Genomic DNA, 12,400 nt, shown 5'->3' on the forward strand with positions numbered 1-12,400 from the left:
GCGAATGGAATGACAAGAGGTGATGAAATGGGTGAATACATATTTGTTAGCACCGTAGGGACATCTGTTAACGATATTTGTGTGGTTTCACAGGAATTGCTATCGAATATAGATACATTCAATGTTTACAATAAAATTTGGTCTGACCATATGCCAATTGCATTGTCCTTCATGTGCAGAATAAACAAAAAACGCACGAACAGTAAGACTCTATTGCCAAAATTGATATGGAATAGCCGCAACTCTGTCGAATATCAAAACAGAATCACAGATACTATTACAAACCGCACGCATCAAACACCTTTCACCTTTACCGAAATCGCCGACGTAATAAAAGAGGCACATCTAGCAATACCTACAAGAAACTTGTCGTTTTCAATATCAGAAAAATGGTTCACTACAACATGTTTCAATGCAAGGAAATAATCATTTGAAAACCTAAACAAATTCAGAAAAGATGGCAGTGTTGAGAATAGGAGTAACTACATACAGTCCAACAAAAGATATAAAGAGATCTGTCAAAATGCAAAAGCCCAATATAATAAAGATTTAGAAATAAAAATAGATAGCGTGAGACATTCTCGGGACTGGTGGAAGATTGTGAGGGAGTTAAGAAATGAAGAAAGAAGCGATAACATAATGGTGAAATCCGCCGATTTAAAGATGTATTTTCAACAACTTCTAAATCAACCACAAATCTCCCCAGATATACAATATGCATACATGACCTGGAAAGATGAAGATTTAGATAAAGAAATAAGCCTGGCGGAGGTAAAAAGTGCGTTGAAGAAAGCCAAACTAAATAAAGCACCAGGAGAGGATCTTATACCTTACGAATTTTATAAATACGCCACAAATGACTTGCTCCTTGAAATAGTAAAAACTTGTAACGTTATATACGATAAAGCTGAAATAGACGAAGCGTTTGTCAAAAGTATAATTTATCCTATTTACAAGAAAGGTGACAGGACACAACCACAAAACTACCGCGGAATATCCTTCATGAATTCTGTACCAAAAATAATGATGGGCGTCATCACAGACCATCTTTCAAATTGGTCTGAAAAATATGGGAAGATAAATGAGTACCAAGCTGGATTCCGAAAAAAATACTCTACAGTAGTCAGCTTATTCAATTTGTCGGCTATTATACACCTAAATTGGTACAAAAACAAGAAAACATATGCGTTTTTTGTAGATTTTAGAGCCGCGTTTGATAGAGTCGCAAGAAAGTCGCTAATTTACAAACTTCATACATTAGGTGTATCAACAAAAATGGTGAACTTCATTCAAAAAATGTATGAAAAAACTAACTTTGCTGTGTGGACTGGTAATGAACTCTCAGAAGAGTTTGTTACAAACTCCGGCGTAAAACAGGGGTGTTTACTATCCCCACTTCTCTTTGCTTTGTATCTTAATGATCTACACACGAGTTTATTGGTGGTGGTACCAATACAGACGAACACAATATTCGAGTCCTTATGTATGTCGACGATATCGTTATTTTAGCTGACAAAATAGACGTATTGCAGAGTATGATACAAATGCTGGAAATATATTGCAAAACATGGAATATGGAAGTCAACATGGAGAAGTCAAAAATAATGATATTTCGTAAAGGAGGTAGGATATCGAGGAATGAAACATGGCATTATTGTGGAAGTGAAATCTCAATAACCCCAGAATATTCTTACTTGGGTTTAATATTTACACCTAAGCTCTCACAGAGAAAGCAGATACTAGCGAGAAACCAATTAGCAAAAAATAGTATTAATACAACATGGAAATGCTTCCTTTCTAAACCTAATATCTCCATCGCAATAAAATGGAAAATCTTCCTGGCAATATGTAGATCAATTCAGGCATACGGGTCACAAATATGGGGTTTCAGTCACTTTGATGAGATTGATCAGCTTACACTATACTTCCTGAAAAAAATTCTAAAATTGCCTAGTTTTACCCCAACGTATATACTAATGTTAGAAACCGGAGTTGAGTTGGTCATATTTATACATTAAGCAATCATCTTAACTACATAACTCGAATTCTATACGATTACTCGAATGATAGACTGCCACACATCCTTGCCAAAACAATTATGAGGTATGAACGCACTAACTATGCAACATGATTTGGCACCATTTACAACTAATCTAACAGAACAGTGTTGGATACAAAATACGCAGCAACTCTTAGAAAGTATTCACACAAAACAACGAAATTACGACTCTTAAAAGCAAATAACACAACCCGATTTTACAGCAAGTTGCAACCTAATCTAGGCGCATCGTATCTTGTGGAACACTTAAACCAAGATGAAGTTACCTACATACTTAAAGCTAGAGGTGATATAATTGCATTAAACTCTAACAGATTCCAACCAAGCGCAAACCCGATATGCTCAATGTGCAATACATAAACATTTAATAAATGAAACAGTTTTAATAAATATCCTAAGTGGAAATATTAGCTCTGTTCCAGAACTAAAAAGTTTTTACAATGTTTACTACTTTTACACATTTTGCGTTCCCGTACACAAAATTTATATGAAAATCGTTTACGACTTTTACAACTTTTACGACTTTTACCACTTTATAAAGTACGGGAACAGGCCTAGCTAACTTTTTAAAAAATTGTATACATTATAGAAGCCAACTAATATCAGAATATAATGTATAAGATAATTTTGTAAAATATTTCTATCATACACACTATTAATGGACAGACGGCCTTTGGTCAATGTCATAAACATTTAACAATAATTTTTCTTTTGTTATTTATATTGCTGTTAAACTTCCCAATAGAAAATCGAGTCTTCGATGACATTTTCGTCGACGATTCGTTAACGAATATTCCGAAATTGTCATGTACGACAACTTGCATGACCATGTCTTGCATTGTGTCTTGGCAACAAACCGAAAAATTCTCAAAAGTGTGCTTTGAAACAATTGTACACATATTTATCCAAATACATATAAAATTTTTGATTTGTAATAAAAGAAAAATTATAATGTCATAAAATTCGGCAACCGCGTTACTGATTGAACAATTTTATTTATACAAACTGCATTATGTAAAAAACGGTAAGCTAGAATAAATAGATTAAAATGCTTTAAAATTAATTGTAGTTATTCTTTAAATAGGTGCATGTATGTTGAAGTCATGTAGAACATTGAAAATTCCAGCGACTGTAAAATACAACGTCTGTGCTATAAGGTAAGATTATAGAAAATTTAGTGGATATTCACAACATTCATTTAAAATCGTTTCTTTTTGCAGAATCCAAAAATAAAGAGAGGTCAGGTGGGGTAAGACCTGTATGGCGTGGTAAAGCTGGAAGAAAATATTGGATTGCGAAACATACGGGAGCTAAGTATTTTTAATTAATAAACTAATTTATTTTGTAAAAATAATATATTTTATAATTAAATAAAAATTTGACACACGACAGCATAAACGAAAATGTCTTTAGTTGTGTCATCGATGACCAGTAGCAAGACAGGGTCGGTGAAGCAGTCGTCGACGAAATACGGGGATTTTAGTCATCTAGATCGTCGTCGACGACAACTTCGCTTACCCTGTCACCCAAGTTGTCGTGCATGAATACTGGGACACTTGTGTGAAAATGTCGTCAATGATCCTAAAGGGCTGTCGGCAAAGAGTCCTCAATGAATTGAAAGTGTCGTGCACGATTCATCAATGTTGTCTTAAAGACACTTTCTATTGGGTTATAAACTCTTATGAATTTAATAAAGAAAAAACTACTACTACTATAAATAAATATGTATTTATTATGCCAAGAAGACATGTCAAATGTCTTGCTTCAAATTTGCAATACTACAGGCTCAATTTTAAAAGCAGAAAGGGGAAGGTTTTCATTAAACTAATCAGTAGGATTTTGTATGACAATCAATATAAAGTCCTTGTTTCTAATTACAATCGCTTATTCAGCATCAACTAGGCGATTTAAATTATAAGGGGTACAAATTTTTGGGAGTGGATGGCTTCGGTCCGCAATTTATGGACTTAACACGATTACGCGATTACGTTATATTCTATTTGTTTTTATTTTTTTTAATAATTTTTGTATAAATCTCGTATTAAATAAAAAATCCAAAAGCATTTGAGTTTTTTATGTATATATTTTTATTAAATATAATAATAATAAATAGTGAATTTCTTAAGATCCCCCACAAGATATTACCCCTTTATATATAACCGGATTTAACAAACCGACGGGTTTTAAATTTCAATTCCATTGCTTATATTTCAAACAAATCCTCATAAAGGTTAACCCTGCTAAAAGCTCTAATATAAACAGCATATAAGCCAGAAGCGAAAAAACACTGACAAAAGACCAACATTCCTTATAAAACGCCACTAATGTTTAAAGTTTTATATAAATAAATATGTATTTATTATGCCAAAAAGACATGTCCAATGTCTTGCTTCAAATTTTCAATACTACAGGCTCAATTTTAAAAACAGAAAGGGGAAGGTTTTCATTAAACTAATCAGTAGGATTTTGTATGACAATCAATATAAAGTCCTTATCGGGTGCAACCATTATTTCGTGTTTCTTTGAACGGACACGTAGAAATGTCATATCATTTGATGGATCCAAATCACGAACTACGGAACGTGCTTTGTCGGCTAACTGACTCATTAGACCAGCATACTGGACAGTGGTGGTATTATCCAAAGTGGATTTTACTGGAATGCCTAAAAAAGACAACATTGGTTATTTTTTTTATAAACAAATAATAAAAATTTACTTTTCTTTCGTTTAACTTAATGGTTACTATGGTATTAGTCATAATAAGCTTGGGCTAAACAATTACGCTTATGGCCATTAATAATATGCAAAATATGCTTGAAAAAACTTCTTCGCCTACCTTCATTGTTGACCACAATTGTTCCAACAACACCTTTGTGTGCCTGTATACGTTTTAAAGTTTCTTCCACCTCTTGTGACTGTAAATAATTAAAATGTTATTATTGTTTTAATTTTTGGAGAATTTTTTATTTATTTTTCTCACCATTTCTTCTTTATTTTATTTTAGCACGAAAAAACAACTAAACAAAACTGTTTTTGCGAGGAGTGTCAAGTAGTGACAGCTGGTCTCTCTGTCGTCATCAAGCAATCGATAACAGTTGTGAGTAGTCGTTATCGTTGTTATTGATTTTCGGTAGTGCTTTTACCACCTAAAACAAATGCGTGTTAATAGAGAGGCCACAACAAGGCAATTTGTTCATTTATAGTACGTTTATATATAACCGGATTTAACAAACCCACTGGGTTTCAAATGTCAATTCCTTTGCGTATACGTCAAATAAATGTGCATTAAGGAGGTTATCCCTGCAAAAGGCTATAATATAAACATGGCCTTAGCCTTGGATCACATACATACAGTTTCATTATATACAAGCTTCATAATATCCAACGTTCAGGTAAAGTAATTTCTGATAAAAGATCAAGGCAGAATAGATCGAATTTTTCTTCTTTTAAAATGACTCCCAACTTTATTGAAACGGATTAACTTCCGCTAAAACATATTTCTACTTAGATATTCGAAACCATCAGGATCCAATACCTCTGATAGGTGGTATGCAAAGTAAACGTGGTTAAGTATCCGAATTTGCTAAAGACTATCACACTAGCCGCCAATGTATCACATCACAACCTCTTGGTCTGTTCTAGAACTCCAAGAATATACAACTTTTTAAAATTTTTCTCGATAAAATAACGAAAAAATTGTTATCGCAGTAATAATTGGCCTGTTCCAGAACTCCAAGAATCTACAACTGTTTACTCTTTTTTAATTTGCCTCAAGTCCAAAACCTTAACCCTGCGTTTACAAAATCCCACAACTTGCCTGTCAAAAATTTGTCTTCCTTACTGTCTGTGAAAAAATGATGGACAGCTGGGAGACAAACGACAAATGTATGTATGTGTTAGTAAATCAGAGTTGTATTTGAAGACTAATGCTTATACTATGTTTACATTTACGAAATTCACTCGATTTCAACTGTCAATTCCATTGCTCAAACGTCAAATGAAATCCAATTGATTTCAGATGAGTTTTCATTTGACGTATACACAAAGGAATTGACAGATGAAATCGAGTGGTTTTCGTAAATGTAAACATAGCATTAGTTTACATTCATCGTCGTTTCGTGATTTCGAAGGCGATTCGTGATTTCGCGCGGAATCAAGCTAAATTTTGGTCTGTCTGGTTACTTTCCCAGCAAGAATTGACCAGCAAGAACTTTCTCAGAGAGTAAGTGGGCAGTAAGTACATTCAAACCCTATAAGTCACCTGGTCCAGATGGAGTAATTCCTGCGATGCTTCAATTTGCTGCACCGCAGATATACCAAATTCTGGAGGAGATCTTTAGGGCCTGAAAGGTAAATCTGTCGAAACTGCTCTTCATGAGGTCGTGGGTTTCATTGAAAGAAATATGGAGAACTCAAACTTTACCTTGGCGGCTTTCCTGGATATAGAAGGAGCCTTTAACAACGTAAAACTTGAATCCATTCATCTCTCGCTTAGATCGGTCAACACCCCGGAAACCCTGATCTGCTGGATAAAGAGAATGCTGGAGAGCAGGATCATAAATTCCAGTATTGGGGAGTTGACAACAAGGAAGACAGTAACACGAGGTACTCCCCAGGGAGGTGTACTCTCACCGCTGCTGTGGCTACTTGTGATAAACAATATTTTGGCGGAATTCGACAATCAGGGCATCAAGGTTGTCGCATACGCGGATGATGTAGTTTTACTAATAACTGGCAAATTCTTGTCCACTATTTCGGAGCTTATGCAAGGAGCCTTATCAAAGCTGTCTCGTTGGGCCACCACAAATGGCCTTGGTGTAAATCCAACGAAAACAGAACTGGTATTGTTCACCAGAAAGCGTAAGCTTGACGACTTTATACCACCAACATTGGATGGAGTGCAGTTGCATCTATCTCCTGAGGCCAAATACCTAGGTACAATCCTGGATTCTCAACTGAGATGGAAAAGGAACGTCGAGGAACGGACGAAGAGAGGTATGATCGCACTCTATTCATGTAAGAATTCGATTGGGAAAAGTTGGGGTCTAAATCCAGCTATTATACACTGGTTGTATAATACTGTGGTGAGACCCATCCTATTCTACGGATGTCTTGTCTGGTGGCATGCGCTTCGACACAAATCGAACTCGGGCAAAGGGCAGCCTCGATCCTGATAACTGGAGCTTTTAGAAGTACACCACAAGCAGCTCTGAACGCGATGCTAAACCTCTTGCCCACGAGAATTAGCATCAAAGGTCAAGCAGCACGTAGTGCTCTAAGGCTACATGAATTGAATCGTTGGCGTGTCAACACCTATGGTCATGCATGCATTCTTCGAGAGCTAGGGCCAAACCTTGGCTTAAATCAGCAGGGGAAGTTCAGCGACTACCTATCACCAATCCATAGATTTGATGATTTTGAGGTCGTTATCCCTAGTAGAGATGACTGGATCCGTGGTAACCCTCCTCTGGACGGTCTGGCTTTCTATACAGACGGTTCCAAGATGGAAGAAGGTACCGGAGCTGGCGTCTACTGCGAAAAGCTTTGCCTCGAGTACTCTTATAGGTTGAACAGCGACTGTAGCGTTTTTCAAGCAGAAATCTTCGCGATCAAAATGGCCGCAGAGTTGATAAAAAGTCTGGATGCTGAAATCTTTGAACCGGTGACTATCTTCGTTGATAGTCAGCCGGCTCTTAAAGCCATCAAATCCCCCAATATCAAGTCTGAGACCGTTTTTGAGTGTAGAACTGCTTTGGCGAACCTAACTAACGCTGTCCGACTCTGCTGGGTACCGAGTCACTGTGACATTGTGGGAAACGAGAAGGCAGATGAATTGGCAAGACACGGATCTCAATCAACAAGTCAAGCTATCACTGTTTCTATTAAACCACCCATATGTCACGTTTTTCGGAAGGTGGAGACGTTCTTTGAAGAACAGGCCAAGGAACTATGGCATAATGAACCAAGGTGCAACGTGTCAAGGGCCATTTGGCCGAATCTTTCAACAAAGAGAACAACTTCGCTTTTAAGTCTGAGTAAGTCAGAAATCAGGGTATTGACGGGAGTCATTACCGGCCATTGCAACATCCGAGCTTTTATCGGCAAATGGCAGGATGATGGCGTGGACTATTGCAGGCTCTGTGAAGATGAGGAGGAAACGGAGACGATCGAGCATATTCTATGTCGTTGCCCGATGTTAACTCGAAAGCGGTATAGACTAACAGGAGTACGCTTTCCTCCAAGCTTAACCTTCTACTCAAACATGGAACCAACAATCATAAACAACATCATTAAAAATCTGAAGTGGCTGGGACGGCGCGACCCATAAGCGTAACTACTTCTCTGACAGTTTTTTCCACCATCGCCAAAAAACCACCCTCTCTGTCTTTATTACATCTTCATTATTTCTTATAATTAATTCATTTATTATTACTCTCCAAACCACACCCCCCTTTTTTCTTTATTCTTCTCTCTTTTCTCTTCTCTTTTCAGGTAATTCTGAACCTCCTTTTTTCTTTATGGATGATCACAATGGACCGAAAGGTCTCCGAGTGGCGTAGTCAATATACATATATATTGACTACACATCCCCAAACCTATCCTAACCTAACCCTAAGGAGTTTTTATTCTCTTTTGCTAGAAAATTGTAAAAAAGTAAACAGACAACTTCCCAGCAGAAACCAGCAAGCAATCAACTGGCTTGCCCAAACAGAACAATTTGTCTGCCAATAAAGGAAGCAAACACGTTGTATTTTATTAAAAATAAAAAAGAAAATGTCCCAAAAAAGGATTTTCCCACTTTGCAACTTTGTTCTCCAAAAAAGCAATACAATTACGCTTGCTATTTCCACAATAAAAATGTTTTTAATTTTCACAAACATAAATCAACGAAAATTTTAAAACAGATGATTGATTGTTTTCAGGAAGAAGAAGAGTGCAAGTGCTTGCTAGAAGAAATTTGTTCAGCAAGAATTTGCAAGCTCTCAGTGAAAGAACTGTCAAAATGTCTCTCTCGAATCGCTCTCTTTTGCTGACTTTTTGCGTTAACAGACGACTTCCAGCAACAATTGGTACAAGTTGGTACAAATTTTGGGGTAACCAGACAGACTTTTTATCATGATTTCGCATACAAAAATGCAATCATCTCATTTCGTGATTTCAGCGAAATCAACATCGAAATCACAGTACACATGATATACAACCCTGTTTGTTGCCTAAAAAAGTACCAAAAGTTGCAACACTTTTCACGTATTACAATAAACAAGGTAGATGGTCAATTGCTTCAATAAAAAATTTTAGTATCAAAATTTGTAAACAATGTGAAAAAAATATTAAATTACTTTGTTACAATGCTATTTTTCATTGTGTTCCCGTACTTTTTTAATGATAATGTTAGAAAAAAGAGCGAATAGTCAAAAATTGCTTCCCAGTACAAATTTCTTAAAAAATACGAGAACGGAAAAATGACGGAAATTGCATAAATGTCAAAATCAACGTATTACTTACTGCTAGTTTCTACTAGGCCAAAATTGTATGGCAGAAAGCAGGAGAAGGTGTTATTCGGCGCTATTTTTGTTTAAAGAGACGTGCAAGTCTTGCTACATTTCGGAGTACGGGAACGCATTTTTAGCACTAAACGGGAAAACTACTGCATCTACTAACATTATGCAGGTTCTGAGCACAACTTTTATCTATCAAAATTTTTTATTATGATGTCTCAACGATAAAATCATATTTTTTTATTTGAAAATTTTTGCCTTTTTAGGCGAAGATCATTTTTTAAGATTAATTTTTTAATCGAGCTTTTTTATGATCTATTATGCAAGTGAAAAAGGAAAGCCGACGATTTTCCTGTGTTTTTCAAGGACGTGGGTTCAAACCCCAGCCTGGCTCAGCTGATTATATTTATTTGAAAATTTTTGCCTTTTTAGGCGAAGATCATTTTTTAAGATTAATTTTTTAATCGAGCTTTTTTATGATCTATTATGCAAGTGAAAAAGGAAAGCCGACGATTCGAACCCACACACCCACCACTATGTGACATGCATGTTTCGTCTTCGGTAAAGACTCTTCAGACTTATCGGATGTGGAGCGGCTTCGATGTCCTCGAACTGTTCTTCTTTCAAATGCATTTTGGTTTTGTATTTTACAACAACATGAGGATTTTCCCATTTTAGTGCTTAGTTTACATTTGGCGTCGTTTCGTGATTTCGAAGGCGTTTCGTGATTTCGCGCGGAATCAAGCAAAATTTATCATGATTTCGCATACAAAAATGAAATCATCTCATTTCGTGATTTCAGCGAAATCAACATCGAAATCACAGTACACATGATATACAACCTTGCTTTTGTCTAGAAAAGTACCAAAAGTTGCAACACTTTTCACGTATCACAATAAACAAGGTAGATGTGCGAATCGCTGCAACAAAAAAATTTTAGTATCAAAATTTGTAAACAAAGTGAAAAAATATTAAATTACTTTGTTACAATGCTATTTTTCATTGTGTTCCCGTACTTTTTATTGGTAATGTTAGAAAAAAGAGCGAATCGTCAAAAATTGCTTCCCCATACAAATTTCTTAAAAAATACGGGAACGGAAAAATGACGGAAATTGCAAAAACTCCAGCGGAAATGTCAAAATCAATGTATCAGCTATAATATTCAATACCAATGAAGATATGAACATGCTTGCTGCTAGTTTCTACTAAGCCAAAATTGTATGGCAGAAAACAGGAGAAGAGGGTGTTATTCGGTGCTATGTTTAAAGAGAAGTGCAAGTCTTGCTAGATTTCGGAGTACGGGAACGCATTTTTAGCACTAAACGGGAAAACTACTGCAAGTACTAATATTTTGCAGGTTCTGAGGACAACTTTTATCTATCAAAATTTATTATTATGATGTCTCAACGATAAAATAATTTTAAAGAAACACGATGCCGAGATTGTTTGGTTGATTCATGTTTGGTTTACATTCGGCGTCTTTTCGTGATTTCGAAGGCGTTTCGTGATTTCGCGCGGAATCATGCAAAATTTATCATGATTTCGCATACAAAAATGAAATCATCTCATTTCGTGATTTCAGCGAAATCAACATCGAAATCACAATACACATGATATACAACCCTGTTTTTGCCTAAAAAGGTACCAAAAGTTGCAACACTTTTCATGTATCACAATAAACAAGGTAGATGGTCAATTGCTGCAACAAAAAAATTTAGTATCAAAATTTGTAAACAATGTGAAAAAAATTTTAAATTACTTTGTTACAATGCTATTTTTCATTGTGTTCTCGTACTTTTTTAATGGTAATGTTAGAAAAAAAAGCGAATTGTCAAGAATTGCTTCCCCTACAAATTTCTTAAAAAATACGGGAACAAAAAAAGTGACGGAACTTGCAAAAACTGCAGCAGAAATGTCAAAATCAACGTATCAACTATCGTATTTAGATGATAATGAACATGTTGCTAGTGTCTACTATGCCAAAAGTGTATGGCAGAAAACAGAAGAATAGGGTGTTATTCGGCGCTATTTTTGTTTAAAGAGAAGTGCAAATCTTGCTATATTTCGGAGTAGGGGAACGCATTTTTAGCACTAAACGGGAAAACTGCTGCAGGTATTAATATTTTCCAAGTTCTGAACACAAATTTTATCTATCAAAATTTTTTATTATGATGTCTGATAAAATCATTTTGTATTTTTTTATTTGTTAGTACTATACACAATTTATACGATATATAGATAATTTTACGATAATTTTCGAAATAAAGTTGTAAAGTTCTATATTGTCGTATATTTTTGATGACTAATTCAATTTACAAAAACTTGTTTTGAAAATTCATGTTCGATCAGCTGCGCATATGTATCTACCTTGATTATTGTGATATGTTCGAAATCAACAAAACAATAAGTGTAAACACCGGGGTGTATTTCAGGATTTCGTGAAATCCAGCGGATTTTAGAGCTCAAGTATAAACATGGCATCACTCTCTATATTGCGGTTGATGCTCTGCTATCAGTTTCAACTACTTAAGAAAGCACTGAGGTTGATGTACAGAGTTCAAGTTGCTCAAGAGGAATGAACAAATTTATTGAAGTTTATTCTACTTAGCTTCACTTTTGAGAAGCCAAAAAGTCGTTTAGTCATGTATGATAAAATTTAGTAGTACATAGTTGCTTAAAGTAGTAGTATTAAATATATTTACAGAGGTGTATTTTTAGCTGTTATTTTAAACATGTAAAGATCAATCACAATAAGAAATATGAAAAGGTATAAAATCACAATGGCAAAAGTACAAAAGCTTAAAAGTGTTACTATTGAAATGTAGAGGGCGTTAAACTGTAA

The 12,400-nt window shown here is 35.4% G+C and overlaps 1 protein-coding gene and 1 long non-coding RNA gene across 2 annotated transcripts; one reads left to right on the forward strand and one right to left on the reverse strand.

Moving 5' to 3' along the window:
• The first annotated feature begins 2,802 nt into the window (after nt 1-2,802).
• On the forward strand, nt 2,803-4,242 carry LOC141405597 (uncharacterized). Its single transcript, XR_012413237.1, has 3 exons — nt 2,803-3,083; nt 3,144-3,216; nt 3,280-4,242. It is a non-coding gene; the product is annotated as an uncharacterized lncRNA (long non-coding RNA).
• A 144-nt stretch (nt 4,243-4,386) lies between these two features.
• robl (dynein light chain roadblock) lies at nt 4,387-5,180 on the reverse strand. Its single transcript, XM_073990126.1, has 3 exons — nt 5,040-5,180; nt 4,896-4,974; nt 4,387-4,722 (listed from the first exon to the last, which is right to left on the reverse strand). Exons 1-3 carry the CDS (start codon nt 5,040-5,042, stop codon nt 4,511-4,513), a joined length of 294 nt encoding a protein of 97 aa, XP_073846227.1. The 5' UTR covers nt 5,043-5,180; the 3' UTR covers nt 4,387-4,510.
• Between the last annotated feature and the right edge of the window lie 7,220 nt (nt 5,181-12,400).

The sequence above is a fragment of the Musca autumnalis genome, unplaced genomic scaffold (genome assembly GCF_047663935.1).
Source record: "Musca autumnalis isolate F117 unplaced genomic scaffold, ASM4766393v1 scaffold_5, whole genome shotgun sequence".
Taxonomy (NCBI): domain Eukaryota; kingdom Metazoa; phylum Arthropoda; class Insecta; order Diptera; family Muscidae; genus Musca; species Musca autumnalis.

Bases quoted from the DNA above. Each gene is read 5' to 3' on its own strand.
- robl (XM_073990126.1), bottom strand. The intron at 4,723-4,895 runs GTAGGCGAAGAA...TGTCTTTTTTAG, and splicing joins AATTGTGGTCAACAATGAAG to GCATTCCAGTAAAATCCACT.